Here is an 18685-nt window from a genome sequence, read left to right as displayed (position 1 = left end):
TCGGCCTTTATTCTGTTATCTCTGTCCCACAGACCGTAGAAGAGGGGTCAGGTTAGGAAATAGCCACGACTGCAGGCTCAGGGGTTTGCTTGGAGTCTGGAGATATATAGATCTGCAGAGGAGCCATACACCAAAACCAATTCCCTGTGCGCTGGAGCAAGATGAGGCTAATAAATTAGGAGCATGTGGTACACTGTGCGCCAAAAACCCAAATCTATGCCAGCCAGGGACTGGTGCAAACTTGAGCTATAACCTATGCCAGTATCTGGTGTAAGTGATAGTAAATCCAGTGGGCCAGGATAGGCCCCGACCCTCCTGCCAAGCCTTGTATCACCAAGAAGCACAAAAAGGCCAAGATTTGGTGTGCGCCATAAAGTGCGACTTTCTAACGCCACAGTGAAGTAAATCAGCTTGATAAATGCCTCTCAAAATGTTTGGTACGTTTTAAAGGGGTTTTCTGAGACTGAGATGAGCTATCCTCAGGATAGGTTATCAGCATCTGATGAGTGGGGGTCCAACAAACCCGGAGCCTCTGCCGATCAGCTGTTTGGAAAGGCACCTTCTTCGGTCACCTAACCTCGACGTAGCTCAGCCCCATTCAAGTGAATGGGGCTGAACTGCGATACCAAGCACAGCCGCTATACAATGTACCACGCTGTGCTTAGTAAGATGCGGCGCTTCTCAAATAGCTGATCGGCGGGGGTCCCGGGTGTCGGACCACTAGTGATCAGATACTGATGACCTATCCTAAGGATAAGTCATCAGTATAAAAATCTCTGAAATCCCCTTTAAATGAAAACTATTTGCAAAAGTAGCTTACAGTCAAAGTCAACAACAAAAGTGGTTGCAAAAAGTGCACATATACTTTAAAACTCCCCAAAATGCAGGAACGTCACATGTGCACGAAGACAAACTAGAATATGAAAAACAAAGTCTGTGATGGATATTCACCTCTATGTATAATATCTAAAGACCCACGACATCTGCATTAGGACAAGTCCTCGTATTCATGACACATCTGTACGAGACGCTCCTTGCACGGCGACACGTTAATAGGAACTTGGTGGAGACTAATACCACTCGATGCAGATGGATCGGACTCCGTCATACAGTACTACTACATCTCTCATCTGCAGGACTACGACGAGTTAACACTGCTTACACAACCGAGTCAATAGATAACTTGCCTCCACTTCTCACTACACGACATATATTTACTGTGACAACACATGAACCCAGATATCACAGGAGTCTGCAAACCCAGACTACTGAACGCTTAGAGTGACTAAGCAGATTCCCTCCGCCACCGCTGTGACACCTTTAAAGAGAACCTGTCACCGGGATTTTGTGTATAGAGCTGAGGACATGGGCTGCTAGATGGCCGCTAGCACATCCGCAATACGCAGTCCCCATAGCTCTGTGTGCTTTTATTGTGTAAAAAACCCGATTTGATACATATCTAAATTAACCTGAGATGAGTCCTGTCATCTCAGCGACTAGACTCATCTCAGGGTGATTTACATATGGATCAAATCGGTTTTTTTTACACAATAAAAGCACACAGAGCTATGGGGACTAGGTATTGCGGATGTGCTAGCGGCCATCTAGCAGCCCATGTCCTCAGCTCTATACACAAAATCCAGGTGACAGGTTCCCTTTAAGTGCACCGCCACTTATTTCCACAGCCCTGAAGACGACATCAGAACGAGCTGCCCACGTTGATCCAGGTCTTAGTCGTTTCTCCCCCATCCCCTTACCATGGCTCAAGGAGTGCCGTTTCGGAAGCAAACCCTTTGTCAGCTGGTGGAAGACAGACTCCTGCCGACAAGCTCCTTGAAGAGGCGGAAGAGCTCATCTTCAATGCACAGAGCCATACTTTTGGAGTGGCTGCATGTGGTACTGCAGCTTACTACTTCATGAAGAACCATGCACTGCCACTAATTTTTAAAGGGGGTTTCCTCATGAAGACAACCCCTGTGCATATGCCCTATCAGGGTATAAGGACATTGTGGGGGCGGGAGTCTGTGAGCTTGGCTCCTGTTCTACTGCTTCTCTGGCCTCCAGGTAACAGTACATGTTCTATGCAGATCCCTGCAGTGGAGACGCCTGGCTGGCCAAGGCTTCTCCCAGCCAAATAAGCCTGTGGTGCTGACACTAGGGACCGGCATAATGGAAGGAGTTATCCCTGATAAGATAACCCCTGTAAGGCTCTGTGCACACCATCATCTTGGCTCCCAGTTACAACAGAGGCATGACCAACGGGACCGATCCATGTTCTGACAAAGCCACATCGACCCACCTCATTGACTTTAATGGCATCCTGAAAGAGGCTGCAGCGGCTCAAGCTGGCTGGACAATGTAGTTCCACGGCATACTTACTTCACATCTCATCCTTGCCATATAATACAAAAGCGCACATTCCTCGGACGGAAATTAACATGAACGCATTTATTCTTTCTAGCAATGACCAAGCTGATTATGACCTGATGAAGGATAGGGTAAGAGGGCAGCGCACAGGGACGTTCAGGCACTGTGCAAGCGACTGCTTTCCCTGGAATGTGGGCTGTCACAGTGAAGGATTAAGCAGCTGTTGTGTGCGAGTCAGCCGCAGCGCCACGTGAGCCGCAGCACCGGGCGATTCACCCAACCCTATTATTTCATTACATACATGTACACTTTAAAACGCAAGGATGACCACCTCCAACATCTTCAGATATGAAATGAGAACCCTTCCTGAAAACAAAGGCTTGGGTTACAGAGAAACAAAATCCCCTTGGTTTGGAGAGAGTCCATGTTCATTTTCATTTCACCTTTTCCCACAGTAACCGCCGTTTTACAAAGCAATGAGACGTTACTGCAGCCGCACGAAAAACCATTTACCAGGACTTCAGTGGAGGCCCTGCCGTGAGACCATCGCGATCTGGTCTGAAAACGGACCCATCACATTCATAGCTAAACCAGCAGCATGATTTTGGGTTAATCTGGTAAGCACCCACCTAGCCTTCTAATGGGCACAGAGCCGCAAGGGCATGTTCACATGGTGCATGCAAATCCACAGCGTTTCACAAAATCTCATCCTAAACTGCATAAAATAAAAACCTGCAGCATAAGTGACCTGTGATGCAGGAAATTACCCATTGTTTAAATCACGCCTTTGTGTTTTATTTTTTATTTTCAATTTTTGGTGATATTCGTTATATACATATTTTTTATTTATATAATTCTGCAATAATTCCAGTGGCCACAGACCACCCTGAACTTACTACATCAGTCAGACTCTGGCCATTTTCTTTACAGTCAGATCTAGGTTTGACATAACTTTACGCCTGTAAACCTTGATTTCAGCACACATTCACTGTATAGACCAGAAATCCACCAATTAAAGCACCACAGCAATGACGGACCGCCACACAATCCTAGTGTGCACTGCCTCCTAGACAACAGACTGCCGATAAGCTGCGGCCAGCTCAATGCCAGTAAGCTGGCTGAAATAACAAGCAAAGCTCAAACGTGCAGCAGGAGTCACTGGAGGACCTAATACACCAGATGAAAGGGTACCCACTGACTCCCCGGCTCCGGCTTGTACGGCTCCATTCCGGGGAATGTAGTTCCAGACGCCTGGAGCAGGACATGTGCATTAATGCATACAACCCACGGACCGACGGCATCATATGACTGCTTGTGTGACTAAAGGTTTACTCTAAAAATAACTTTGGACCATTGCCACCGCATTTTTAAAGTCAAAGTAAAAAGAACCGCCAGATAATGTCACCGGCATGTAACCGGGCAAGAAAAACAAACAAGAACAGGATCTTGGGTTCGCCCATTATAGCAAGGAGGACATTTTAAAAGGGACATTCTCCCGTTTATTACAGCATTATTCGGTTTCACTTTCATATATCCTTTTGCTCTCGGTGAGGGAAGAAAACACCGTTCAGGTTTATCCAAATAGATTGCAATTAAATGTTCTGAAACAAAAAAGGTGACGGGCCTCCCTTGCGTCACCCGCGATGCTAGGGAGGCTCATCCCCGTCACCACCCGTCATTGGCTGAACCCCACCCGAATGTTTTCATCTGCGTACGGGTAGAAGCAGGTGCGGGGACCAGGAGCAACGCGGGGAGCCAGGTATTGCTCCCATTTTGTATGAGCTGAACTCAAAGATCTGAAACATTTTCTACATACACAAAAGACCCATTACTCTCAAATATTGGTCACAATTCTGTCTAAGGCGTCATGCACATGACCGTTGTGTGTTTTGCGGTCCGCAAACCATGCATGGCGTCCGTGTGCGTTCCGCAATTTGCGGAACGGCACGGACAGCCTTTAATATAACTGCCTATTCTTGTCTGCAAAGTGCGGACAAGAATAGGACAGGTTATATATTTTTTGCAGACCACGTAACAGAGCAACGGAAGCGGACAGCACACGGCCCCAAAACTGCGGCTCGGATGCGGACCAAAACAACGGTCGTGTGCATGAGGCCTAAATCTGTGTTAGTGAACACTTCTCCTTTGCCAAGATAATCCATCCCTCCTCACAGGTGTGGCATATCAAGGTGCTGATTAGACAGCATGAATATTGCACAGGTGTGCCTTAGACTGGCCACAATAAAAGGCCACTCTGAAATGTGCAGTTTGATCACACAGCACAATGCCACAGATGTCGCAACGTTTGAGGGAGAGTGCAATTGGCATGCAGACTGCAGGAATGTCTACCAGAGCTGTTGCCCGTGCAGTGAATGTTCATTTCTCTACCATAATCTGTCTCCAAAGGCGTTTCAGAGAATTTGGCAGTACATCCAACCGGCCTCACAACCGCAGACCACGTGTAACCACACCAGCACAGGACCTCCACATCCAGCATGTTCGCCTCCATGATCGTCTGAGACCAGCCACCCGGACAGCCGCAGAAACAATTGGTTTGCATAACCAAAGAATTTCTGCACAAACCGTCTCAGGGAAGCTCATCTGCATGCTCGTCGTCCTGACGTCTGGACCTGACTGCAGTCCGTTGTCGTAACCGACTTGAGTGGTGCAAAACTGAAAGTGTTGTGTGTGTGTGTGTGTGTGTGTGTGTGTGTGTGTGTGTGTATATATATATATATATACACACACACATACACACATATACACACACACATATTAATTATACACACGTACAGAAGTGTTAATATTAGCCACCAAACCCCCCCATGAAATTGAGCGGCAGGTCCAGCAAGCACATTGCTGCGCCATTTAACTCTACAAAAGTTCCAGAGACAACAGCACTATTTCCAAAACTCTCATAGAGACTAATGGAGTGGAAGTGCGCATGCCCAACCTGCCTCTCCATTCATTTTAGGGGAGCTCCTAGGGGTACGCAGTTACTGCTCTCAGTGGGGAGCCCAGGGTAGAACCTCCACCGCTCTAGTAGTTATCCCCTATCCTGTGGATAGCAGATAACTTTTAACAACCAGAATACCCCTTTAAGATGGACTTCTTACTCAGTACTACTTCTCCTGGCCAAAGCTTAGGGTGCCGCCACATCTTCAGGGTTTTTTATGCAGTTTTTGAAGGGAAAAAAAAAAAAATAATGAATTCAAAAAAGAGGAAAAGTTGTATCTGCATTTAATACTTTTTCTCCTTTCATGATCCACATCCGATTTGGGGTTGAAAAACTGCATAAAAAAAACCTTCACATGTGGCAGCATTGGGTCCGGGTACATGTCAGGTTGTTCAACATGCATTGTACCATCCAAGAACAGGATGGCTCTGACAGAAGGGAAGATAGATTAGAGTTAGTCTAGATTAGGGCCCACAGCTATATGACATTGATGGCTTGTCTTACCAATCAATATTCCACCAATGTCTGAAGGGACACAACCAATCTGCCTAAAGGTCGAAATCCCCCTGTAACTACTTGCCTCCCCCTTTAATATCAAATCTGGAGCATCTGTTCTTATGACTATGTTGCGTCGTTTCTCAGTTATTTCTACTAGAAGTTATGAATGAATAGCCAGCAGCTTGCAGTAAAGGTACAGATGGATGTTACCAGTTGGGGCATGTCCCTGCACAGCCTGACACCAGCAGCACTGATTACACAGACACGCCTGCTAGTGGTAACACCCAGCAGTACCTTTACTGCAGACTGCTAGCAATTTATTTGTAAACTTCTAGCAGGAATAATACAGGAATGGCACAACATACAGTCATAAGAATAGATGCACCAGAATTGTTATTATATGGGGGATGCAAGTAGATACTAAAAAAGCGATTGGCCAGCGCTGCAGCAAGGGACACGCCTCATACAAGAAATCACTCCAGTACAACAGAGGGAGCGCAGACACCGGAGCCTATACCGGGCGGCGCCCAGACATACTAGTAAGTGCAGGGGGACCCCTGGGCGCCGCTCTGCCCACTGATCTAGTTAGTTTTTAGTTTGTACAGTAGTGAAAGGTCCTCTTTAAATGTATAAATTACAATTTTCACTGAATCTTTTCCCATTAAACGATATATCAGTCTGCTCAGCTCCTCCTGCTCTGTATCATGATACCTTTGGCTCAGGCACCATGTTCAATGTGACAATTATCTTTAAAGGATTTTATCATATACCATGTTTGCCTCACAGCAGGATAAGACTAGGGAGGAGATCAGGGCTGTGTAACCACCAGCGTACAGGGAAGTGAACCGTACAGAAGAAGAAGTACAGCTGTGAAGGTCACTTACTTCATCAGAAGCTGAAAGCAGACATTGCACTGCAGCCTGTTTCTTCATTTCCTCCATGGAGAGATCTGAACTCTTTTTCTTGCCTTTCCCCCACTTCTTGCAAGCTCCCTTTTCCCAGCCCGCAAAGATGTCATTTTCCTGTAATTGAGGGGGGAAAAAACATTAATAAAAGGAGTGAAGAGCGGATTCTACATGTGACCGCCCCCCTAATATACATCATATATAACAGTATGAGGTCCTTCGTTTCACAAGGCCATGTTAGCTCTGCGTACACACGCTGCAGATTTTGAGGAGGATTCTACACTAAAGTACAGTCTAGAAGGTGCTCAAGGGACAATATTACGTTTTTCCGGATCCACCATTGTAGCTGGAGACCATAATGCTGTGGAAATCCAGGCCCAAAACATCAAGATTTAGTAAAACTAGGCAGGGAACAGGGACAGTTATTAAAGTAATGTGTATTTTTCTATATTACAGATTTTTATTAAGGCCCAGCGAGGATCCCATGGGGCATTTTAACTGCAAGGAATTGACATATACAACAAAAATAAAAACCCTTCTTCAAATCTAAAGTCCTGCAGGACCCCTGCCTCCACTATCCCCGCTGGGTCCGTACTGTCGACGTCACGTTCATGGGTCGTGTGTACGCTAGAGCCCATCCCTGGTCTTGGGGGCCTCACGTGCACGGTCATGGGAACAACAAACGACACGCGACTACCGTAGGCCCAGCAGGATCAGAGTGGTGGCACAAGACCAGCGACCTCTGCCCCCGCCTCATTTTACTAAATGGTGGGATAACCCCTTTATGATAATAAGCAGAAAACTAATACAGATAAAGTAAGGGCTTCACACACACAACATATGTCTTTAATACATTTAAAGGGAACCTGTCAGCACCAAAATGGACCATAGACCAGCAGTACCTTACAGCTGTTGACATCAGGTTGTGTAAGATGTCTGAGATACATGATTGCTGTAAAAATACTCTACAATGCCCCTTCGACTTCAAGAACCTCATTGACAGATGACCTGCGGGGGAATACAAGTTAAGAAAACCCATCGGCCAACTTACCTGTTCTTGAAGGTCGTAGTCATAGCTGTCATGTAGCAGGAGACTTAAGACATATCTAGTGTATATCATGGCATCGATACCACATTTCTCCAGCTCTTGTCCCAGCCAAGTCTGGACCGGGTCTAAAGCACGAAGCATCGACATTTCAAAGACAGAAACCAGACCAGGAAGGGAGCTCAGGGTGCCTTCTGATGGTAAACCATCCACAGCTGTACAGATCGGGCGCATGAATCTAGGTGGTTGGCATCCCTAGAATATGAAGCATTTTTTGGTAGGATGTTGCTTTAGAAGGTGGACGGGATCTTCATTTTAGGAATCTTTTGAAACACTTCAATTCCAGGAAGATCATTTATCATTGCTGACATTTAGTCTTCGAGAGACTTCTTATTCCTCAGGCACGACTGAAGAGATGCATCTTACTAGGTGGACACACATGAAGATGTGCTCTCTGTTCACATTGACAGAAGGATTACCTCTATGGCAGAACCTGGAAAATGGAATTTATAGATAATTAGGAAAGGCACGGTACAGATATGGCGACATATGTAAAGGTCCAGCACAACAGTTATACGATACATAATCCCCATAGATGTGAATGCTGCCAGGCATGTGTATTCAATGGGGAGATAGCTGCTGCCAGGCACCGCAGCTGGCAGCTTATCTCCCTGGTGAAGAAAGGGGATCGGGTGAAGATATTAACTTGCCCCGATCCTTCCCTCCCCAACGTTATCGGTCAAGAGTTCAGACCTCCCCATACAGAGACTGTCGGCGGTCTATACACCAATGTGTATGGGGGCCTTTGGACTGTTTGCCCATATGTATGTGTTCTCAGTGGGGAGAAAAGCCGCTGGTGGCTTATCTTCAGAGAGAACCGAAGGAGGGAGGAAAATTCCATCAGAGGAGAGTTAGGAGCTCATCATACACATTAGATTATCGCCGCCTAATGTGGATGGGGGACTATGGAGGACGCTGAATTTGGTCTCCCGTTACAGGCCCCTCCATGTGCAGCCATCTTATAGACTGGGCGTGACATTCAGACATGACAGAAGACTGGGGTTGTGACTTCAGAAGTATTGAAAATGGGACACACCCTAAGAACGGCATATATTAGTAAGCACCGTATAATCCTTCCTCATTAGTTTACAGTAGCAGTATAGTGGCCGGTATCAGTGCGGTTTTAGTCACAATAGTAACTTTTTTTGCGGGCGCTGTCAGCAAATTTGTGCCGCCATTAAAGGGGTTCTGCACTCTGTTTAAACTGATCATCAGCGGGGGTACGACACCCGGGAGCCCCGCCGATCAGCTGTTTGAGAAGGCAGCTGCGCTCCAGCAGCACCTCGGCCTTCTCACGGTTTACCGCAGGCCCAGTGACGTCACGACTAGTATCACTGGCCTGGGCGGGGCTAAACTCCATTCAAGTGAACAGAGCTTAGCCCCGCCCAGGCCAGTGATACTAGTCGTGACGTCACTGGGCCTGCGGTAAACAGTGAGAAGGCCGCGGCGCTGCTGGAGCGCCGCTGCCTTCTCAAACAGCTGATCGGCGGGGGTCCCGGGTGTCTGACTGCTGCCGATCATATGCTGATGATCTATCCAGAGGATAGATCATCAGTTTAAACAAAGTGCAGAACCCCTTTAACTAGCAATTCGAAAACTGCTCCCACCGCATTTGGAAATGGTTTGCTGCCTGCAAGAAGCCACCGCTGTGTGGGCCTGGACCCATAGGCCACCTGCGCAGGGGTGCGGGTGAACGCACATGAGAGCCGCACAAAGTTCAGTGCGGATTTACGGAGCAGGTCTAATTGCGGTTTTGGGGCGTATTAAAATGCGGTTTTGCCACAGATCAGACCCTTCCATAGAAAAAGGTCGAAATCCGCAGCTAAAACCGCAAACATAATTGACATGCTTTAATTTTGGAATCCGTAATGCGGGTCAATTTCTGCACAGAAAAAATCCACAAAGTATACACGAGACCCGTGAAATCTCACGCACTTTGCTGTGGTTTTTCCGTGCGATTAAAATGGCTATTCTGCAACGTGTGCAGGGGGCCTTAGGGTAAATGCACACGTTCAGGATTAATGTGCGGACAATCCGCACTGAAATCTGCAGGTGTTTGCAGGGAAATCCGTGTGGTCAATCCGCATCAATTGGTGCGGATTTTACTCTCCCCATTGAAGTGAATGGAGAAAATCCAGACAGGAAAAATAAAATGACATGCTGCTGATTTTAAAAATCCTTTGTGTGCACGAGAATTTCAAGTTCTCATAGAACACAAAGTACATGACCTACGGTGCAGATTTTCCGCACTCAATCCTGATGCGCGCATATAGCCTTAGACTACCCGTACACGTTGTGGATTCTCGTGCAGACCGCGGTGCGGGATCAGACAAACCTCATGTACACTTTACATCTTTCTTCCGTGCAGATTTAGAAATCCCCAGCATGTCCTTTCTTTTCAATGCAAGGGAGAGATCTGCAGCAAATCCGCACCAGAAAACGCTAATTCGTGCAGATTTTCTATTTTATAAACTTGCGCCCTTGGCATGTAAAATGCAACCCCATTACAATACTCATACGGCACGCAATAAGAATGCCACCTACAGACACAGCATGTACCCAGAATCTGCACGTTTGGGATGGGAAATGGAAGCGGCGTTCCTTTCACGCAGACCCCGGGATGCACTCGTGGTCACATGATATTATACAATATGGGCCGAGCTGTAGCAAGCTTACATGTAATTACAGAGGTAAAAATAGCAGCAGTAACCTGTATGTGGGTCACGGGATCTGCGCTCAGCCCATCGGATGTGGGGATCGCGCAGCGCCGGGGACGTGTGCGTGACCTCTAAACTGCGCGGCAGGACAAATCAATGTGCAATGCAATTAAAAATCCACAGATGAAAAAGATGCTTGAAGAGGGCCGATCAGCAGGATTGACCCTTTCAAACCATGCATACTGCCTGGTAGGGTAGATACTGCTGATTAAAGTGATATCTGTCTTGTGAAAATTAATGGCAGTGCTCCTGAAAAAGACTTTGCCCTAAGCCACATAAAATGTATATATTTTTTTTCAAGTCACCAAAAATTCATAAAAATGTGATCTAAAAACAGGTCATTTAGGTCGCCGCACTGCAGTCCTCTAATTCACAGTTTCCAGAGCGGACGGGGGTCATGTCTACTGCTGCAACCAATGATGTCCGCGGTAGCAATGTGTCCACCAAGTGGTGCATCACAGGGTCACATGCTGCATAGGGGGCACGTCACAGCTGCGGCCAGTCACTGGCCTATCCAGTACATAGGGGTCGGAGCGAGGCAAATCAAAGGTGCCGAAACCCAGCAGCAGGAAGCTGATAAGCATGCTCCCCTCCAAGGGTCCAGTGGAAATTGCTTTGAAGGTGGACAAAGATACAAATGTGTCCTCCATGTACAGTGTCTGATCTATACATACCCCACAGCGAATGAATGGAGGAATGATAGTGGACATGCTCGATTGCTGCTCCATTCATATGAAGGACTCGAACCCTGCTCTGATGATCAATGAGGGCTTTTCTTACAACTCTGTGCTCCTCCGTTATTTCTTCTAGAAATGCATGGATAAACTGACAACTGGGTGTGTTGTCACACTCTCCAATCAGGGCTGACATCAGGGCTGTAAAAGGATGCGCCCCTCTGATAAGGGGTAATGATAGAGCCCAGGTGCCAATTTATTCATCCATTTCCAGGAGGAATCAAAGGGGGACGACAATAAAGAGGTCTAAGAAAAGATGCTCCAGAGTTTCCGCGCCGTTACATAGGCAGATTATCGGAAAGGAGCGTTCATAGAAAAGTTTATTCCTGATACAAGCCCATATAAAATGTCCCTTAAAGGGAACCAGACATCTCATTTGCAAGTTTAAAATTGTCCGCTACATTTTATTCATCAGGATAGGGTGGTCTGTCCAGAAGTGACTCTTGAATTCTTTGAGTAACTTGTAAATCCACAGAAAATGCACTTTGATTCTTGTTCTCGCTGTATGTAAATTAACTTGTTGAAGTCAAGGAGGCGGCACAAACCTCCAGGAAGTCAGGTCTTCCCCGCTAGCACCCCTCCCCCCCAATCCCGCACAGGCTCCATTCGCTTTCACTTCGGGCATATGCCCAGTGAATAGGGCTGTATGGCCCCTGGCTTCCACGCTTCACTGCACATGCGCTGAATGGCAGCAGCGCTCTCCCTATAACTGCCGCACAGCACTGGGCATTCTCTGAAGGGCGGGAGCGCTCTCCCCATAGCTGCTGTACAGCACTGAAGGGCGGGAGCGCTCTCCCCATAGCTGCTGTACAGCACTGAAGGGCGGGAGCGCTCTCCCCATAGCTGCTGTACAGCACTGAAGGGCAGGAGCGCTCTCCCCATAGCTGCTGTACAGCACTGAAGGGCAGGAGCGCTCTCCCCATAGCTGGAGACGTTAGCTCTGAATCACTAAGGCTACTTTCACACCAGCGTTTTTGCCGGATCCGGCAGGTTCAGCAAAAACGCTTATGTTACTGATAATACAACCGTCTGCATCCGTTCAGAACAGATCCGGTTGTATTATCTGTAACATTGCCAAGACGGATCCGTCATGAACTCCACTGAAAGTCAATGGGGGACGGATCCGTTTTCTATTGTATCAGATAGTGTCAGATAAAACAGATCCGTCCCTATTGACTTGCATTGGGGGTCATGACGGATCTGTCTTGCTCCGCATACCAGTACGGAAAGCAAACTAAAACATGCTCTCCGGTATAAGAACAGAACGGAATGCATTCTGGCGCACTCCATTCTGTTCAGTTACATTTTGTCCTCTTTGACAATGAATGGGGACAAAACTGAAGCGTTCTTTTCTGGTATTGAGCCCCTATGACGGACCTCAATACCGGAAAATAGAAACGCTAGTGTGAAAGTAGCCTTACTGAGGCAGAAGGAAAGCTGCCGCAGCCAATCAGGCCTCAGCTCACACGTTTCAAAAACCCGTCAGGAAAATAAAAGTGCCAACTTAATTGGTCCCTGTGGGTAACTATCCTGCTTTACAATTGCACTAGTTCTGATAAAGCAGCCCCAAGGTCCATAGACACAATGGACAGGAGAGGACCTCATTGACTTCTATGGGAGAGTTTTCTATTCATGATCTGTGACCTGTGCAGAGGTCAGGAGGGAGTAGATAAGCTGTGATATCACCTATTGGGAATGGTGGATCCCATCTTATCTGTCATTCTAATCCTGCCTGTAAAGATATCACCTCGGTGTATAGATAAGCAGATAACTACAGTAAAGTGATCCGTACAGACCAAGAAGTGGCGCTTGTTGTTAGGCTTAGTGGCCAGTGCGAAAACGGCAGGATTTTATGGTTTTTGTTTAAAAATGGTGACATGGAAAAATCAAAAATTCTTTAAAAATATGTTAAACATAAAAATGTGATTTAAACAATAGCTCATTTTCTAATGACACGTTTCCGTTAAAAGGAGCCAAAAAAAGAGTCGCAACGCAAGTGTCTATTTATGTCGCTTTGCCAAAAGGGGGTGTAACAAGGGCGAGAAAGGGGCGTCACCAACAGCAGAGACAAGTTTAACTTTATTTACAACAATTTTCAGGTGCAAATGAAGCCAGAAATCTGTGCCAGCTCAGAGCTCCCATAGATGTCTGCTTAGGTGCACGCCGGACTGCTGGAAGGTGATATCATGATAAATTAGGAGCACCCTCCTGCAGCACTGGGGTAATCAAGACCAGTGCCAGTCTTGATAAATCTCCCCCAATGTGTCTTATCCACACATCACGGTGGCTCAGTGGTTAGCAGCGCACAGAGTTTGTATGTCAGGGCTGTGGAGTCGGAGTCGGGGGAAATTTTGGGTACCTGGAGTCGGAGTCGGCAAACAATGCACCGACTCCGACTAAATTTAGATTGGAATAATAAAATAAAAAAAAGCAAGTTTAAATGTCCCAATTCACAAAAAGTTATAATTAATGGCTTCTCTACTGTAAGAATAAAGACCAATGCATGCAGTGCCTCACGTAACCGCAAAACGAACACGTTAAGTGACCGTGAAGAAGCTTTTCATGTGCTTCACTATATGGCAGGCAACGCACAATTAGGAGCTGCAATACTTATACTTTCCATAGTGTTGTGTTCTGCTTTTACATGTGTAACCTAGCCTCTCACTGATGAGGGATTAAATAAATATGATTTTTGCAGGACTAGAGAGTGAGACACTTGTATAAGTGAAGGGAATGGAGGGCCAATAGTTCAAGACTGAAGCTGTAAACCATTGGAAAAACTGCTGTCATTTAGCTAAGGCTATAAAACCTTGTAAACTCTGATTGTTAGCTTAAACTTTAAACATGACAATGGGATTCTCCTAGGAAAATCATGTTTTAGAATAAATGGTAGGTTGCGTTTCTTTCCCTCAGGAATGTATAAAATACATTTGCATATTAATAGAGGAGTCGGAGTCAGAAGTACATAAAACTGAGGAGTCGGAACATTTATCTACCGACTCCACAGCCCTGCATGCATTGCTGTAGACTGATGGTGTGGGCAGTCAGGGCATGCTGGGAGTTGTAGTTTTGCAACAGCTGGAGAGCCGCAGGTTGGCCATCCCTGTGTATGTTCTCCCCATGTCTGCGCGAGTTTCCTCCCACACTCCAAAAATAGGAAAATTGACCCCAGTGTGCGCTGTGTTGGGGGTCGAGCGCCTACATGGCGGCCACTGACTTCCCAGGAGTCGCCCAGCCACACATCTATCCCAGTGAGAAAAGCGCATTACTAATGTTTGTCATAGCTGCTCTCGCATTGTATTCCTCTGGGCGGTGTACAGAAACTAACCCTCCCAGAGAGACAGGTAATAATGTGTACTGTGATTAGAGGGCCCAATGCCAAGTGAACAGGGGCAGGAACAACTGCTATTACGATCATTCGCTCCCCATAAACCATGATGTTAGGTGCTACACACGTCGGCCGGGGTGGACGCGCCCCTGACAGGGGGGAGGGGACACAGTGTGTCGTCTAGTATGTATGACAGCTGGGAGCAGCGCAGTGTCACCAGAGCAGGCCACTCACAGGGGCCTGGTGACTATGCTAAGGATGGGGTAGGGGCTGAGTGACAATTCGGGAGGGGGATGGGGGTTGCTCTGGAGGTAGGTGTCAGATCACTCCCATACACTGCACTGGGCCTGCTCTAGAGCCCAATCTTTTGCTAGATTGCAAGCTCCTGGGGCATGTGCAGAAAATATTTCCCTGCAATACACATACATACTATGTAGAAGCGCGGTGGACCACAGTGGGGGAAAAAGGTATTTATTATGTCACTGGCAAACGCTGGGTGCACGGGGGCCCATGGGCTCCTCAGGGTAAACGTAATGTGAACAGACCCCCCTGCCCCATACTCCGGGTTTTACACAATCCCAGCAGCGTTCACAACCCTGATCCAAGGCCCAGTGGATCCTATCGAGGGGTGCACGTTTCTCACACGCACCCCTGACCGCAATGAAACGCCAAATTATGTGACGTTTGCCTGCAGATGTAGCAGAGCCGACTTTCTCCGCACTCATAAAGGTATTGCACTAGCTGTGCACGCAGTCCTATGTAAATGCTCCGACGAGGAGTTGCCTCCAAAGACTCAGCTCTGCTACATGTGTGCGATCACGGGAGGAGAAATGGTGGGAAGCCCTGACCAGCGGGTTATCATCGACCCCTCTCCTGCTCCCCCTGCATCTCACCTCACGTGAACTCAACATGCCAGGAAAACACACACACAAAATGTCTGATGGCAATGCCGCCCCTCCTCCTCCTCCTGTACACCAGGGACGGGCGGGGGTGCTGCTGCTGACCCGCAGGAGGGGCGGAGCCAGGGGGGGGGGGTCTATGATGAGATGAAGATCCTGTTCACACTGTCAGATTGCATCAGCCATTTATGGGGGGAGGGGACGACATCAGTGAATGTTACTGTACTGAAACCTCCCCCCCTCCCAATCCTAACCAGCCCCAAACAATGGGGGAGGGGGTGGTATTTGTCCTTCATTAACCCTTCAAGGGGCAGGTGCAAAGGCTATAAAAGGTGAGGGGTAAAATGGCATAAAAGATCAGTGCAGGTCACCAGCGCACATACAGCAGAGGCGCCACCTGGACCACCCCTTAAAGGGGATCTCTAGCTTTATCTACACCAGACCGAATCTGTTATGCAGTATCCTCATAATTATAAAGATCACTGTTTGCTGTCAGCGAATGTAAACAGTCAAGTCCAAAAGGCCGGAGCGAGGGTCACGTGGTCAAACTGGGCACGATTTGCCACAAACAGGTGAAATAAATAAATAATAATGTGTATATGTATTGTGCTGGACAATACCGCTACATGTGAACTCAGGCTTACTAAAGAGAGCCGAGCACCTCTGAGGGGCTTCTATTCACTGCCAGCAAGCAGGGGATGGTTCATTGTTTCCCACAGCGAAAGCTCGGCATCAGTAGGGATAGGAGGCTGCTATATACTGTAGGGAGGCACCTGCTGAGGACGTAACCAACGGCAACTGCAGGACACTACGTCATAGAGGGGTCATGAAGCTATAATACACCCAGGTCTTCTGCCCCCATAGGTGCCCGCAGTGCCCAGGTACATTCTCTCCATTTTTAAAAGGTTCAATAGTTGTTTTTTTAACCTCCCCCCTTAAGTCTCTACCGACAGGTGACATTACTGGGGCCCCCACCAGAACAAAGGGGCCACCTGACCCCCCCCAATCCCATTCATTCCCTCCCCAACACAATGATGTCTGCCCCGGCTGCTCCAGCACTTCCCCTTTAAGAGCAGCCACCATCCCCCTCCGAGCAGATCGGCCGGGAGTCCCGTGGCCTCCACGGTCTGCGGTGGAGGGGGCAGGTGTCAGGTCACGTAGCCGTCTACACGGCCCTGACAGCGGCTACAACCGGTACATGACAAGGTGACCCGCTGTCCGGTGCACAGGCTGAGGCGACGAGCCGGTACCGGAGGCCATGTTGGACAGGCCCCAGAGAAAAGAGGAAACTCGCGACATTTCCCGCTGTCATGACAAGCAGCGGCGTCTTACCTGCCAAATGCCGGACGTGGTGCCACCGAGCGTCCGTAAGGTGAGGGCAGAGGAGGAGGAGGGAAGGTCAGCCCCGGCCTCCCCGGTACAGCTCCCTCCAGTCTACTGCAGCCCGCTCCGGGAGTGACGGAGAACGGCTCCTCCGAGGACACGCCCACCTTCGCCCTGACGTCACTCGGCGTCTCACGGCCGTTCATGCGCCTGCGCGCTGGAGAGGCGGGAATTGGCGGCGCGGGTCTAACTGCTGGTAGTTTCGCAGCTCTGTGAGGAAGGTCTGGAGCAGTTGTCCATAGCAACCTAGGAGAGACTGTGTTTAACCACCTCAGCCCCTATGGCTTAAACCCCCTTAATGACCAGGCCACTTTTTACACTTCTGACCTACACTACTTTCACCGTTTATTGCTCGGTCATGCAACTTACCACCCAAATGAATTTTACCTCCTTTTCTTCTCACTAATAGAGCTTTCATTTGGTGGTATTTCATTGCTGCTGACATTTTTACTTGTTATTAATCGAAATTTAACAATTTTTTTGCAAAAAAAATGACATTTTTCACTTTCAGTTGTAAAATTTTGCAAAAAAAACGACATCCATGAATACATTTTTCTCTAAATTTATTGTTCTACATGTCTTTGATAAAAAAAAAATGTTTGGGTAAAAAAAAAATGGTTTGGGTAAAAGTTATAGCGTTTACAAACTATGGTACAAAAATGTGAATTTCCGCTTTTTGAAGCAGCTCTGACTTTCTGAGCACCTGTCATGTTTCCTGAGGTTCTACAATGCCCAGACAGTACAAACACCCCACAAATGACCCCATTTCGGAAAGTAGACACCCTAAGGTATTCGCTGATGGGCATAGTGAGTTCATAGAACTTTTTATTTTTTGTCACAAGTTAGCGGAAAATGATTTTTTTTTTGTTTTTGTTTTTTTCTTACAAAGTCTCATATTCCACTAACTTGTGACAAAAAATAAAAACTTCTATGAACTCACTATGCCCATCAGCGAATACCTTGGGGTCTCTTCTTTCCAAAATTGGGTCACTTGTGGGGTAGTTATACTGCCCTGGCATTCCAAGGGCCTAAATGTGTGGTAAGTAGTTTGATATCAGAATCTGTAAAAAATGGCCGGTGAAATCCGAAAGGTGCTCTTTGGAATATGGGCCCCTTTGCCCACCTAGGCTGCAAAAAAGTGTCACACATCTGGTATCTCCGTACTCAGGAGAAGTTGGGCAATGTGTTTTGGGGTGTCATTTTACATATACCCATGCTGGGTGAGATAAATATCTTGGTCAAATGCCAACTTTGTATAAAAAAATGGGAAAAGTTGTCTTTTGCCAAGATATTTCTCTCACCCAGCATGGGTATATGTAAAAAGACACCCCAAAACACATTGCCCAACTTCTCCTGAGTACGGAGATACCAGATGTGTGACACTTTTTTGCAGCCTGGGTGGGCAAAGGGGCCCACATTCCAAAGAGCACCTTTCGGATTTCACCGGCCATTTTTTTAACATTTTGATTTCAAACTACTTACCACACATTTGGGCCCCTAGAATGCCAGGGCAGTATAACTACCCCACAAGTGACCACATTTTGGAAAGAAGACACCCCAAGGTATTCGCTGATGGGCATAGTGAGTTCATGGAAGTTTTTATTTTTTGTCACAAGTTAGTGGAATATGAGACTTTGTAAGAAAAAAAAATAAAATAAAATCATCATTTTCCGCTAAGTTGTGACAAAAAAAAAATAATTCTAGGAACTCGCCATGCCCCTCACGGAATACCTGGGGGTGTCTTCTTTCCAAAATGGGGTCACTTGTGGGGTAGTTATACTGCCCTGGCATTC

At 47.2% G+C, this 18685-nt stretch overlaps 1 protein-coding gene across 5 annotated transcripts in view; it reads right to left on the bottom strand.

Moving 5' to 3' along the window:
* The window catches only part of KIAA0232 (KIAA0232 ortholog), a 36540-nt gene extending 19540 nt beyond the window's left edge, over positions 1–17000 (bottom strand). For 4 of the 5 annotated variants that reach the window (XM_040419121.1, XM_040419125.1, XM_040419123.1 and 1 more), the window contains exons 1-3: positions 16842–17000; positions 7778–8264; positions 6706–6843 (exon numbers count right to left, since the gene is read on the bottom strand). In XM_040419121.1, coding sequence (XP_040275055.1) covers positions 6706–6843; positions 7778–8005 — 366 coding nt within the window. In that variant the 5' untranslated portion in view covers positions 8006–8264; positions 16842–17000. Of the gene's footprint in view, positions 1–6705; positions 6844–7628; positions 7746–7777; positions 8265–16841 lie in introns of those variants that run through there. The other variant, XM_040419124.1, reaches the window with a different exon arrangement.
* Positions 17001–18685: the final 1685 nt, after the last annotated feature.

This window comes from Bufo bufo, chromosome 2, assembly GCF_905171765.1.
Source record: "Bufo bufo chromosome 2, aBufBuf1.1, whole genome shotgun sequence".
Classification (NCBI taxonomy): Eukaryota; Metazoa; Chordata; class Amphibia; order Anura; family Bufonidae; genus Bufo; species Bufo bufo.
The sequence above is the reverse complement of the archived record's forward strand: the minus strand, read 5'-3'. Positions and strand labels throughout refer to the sequence as shown.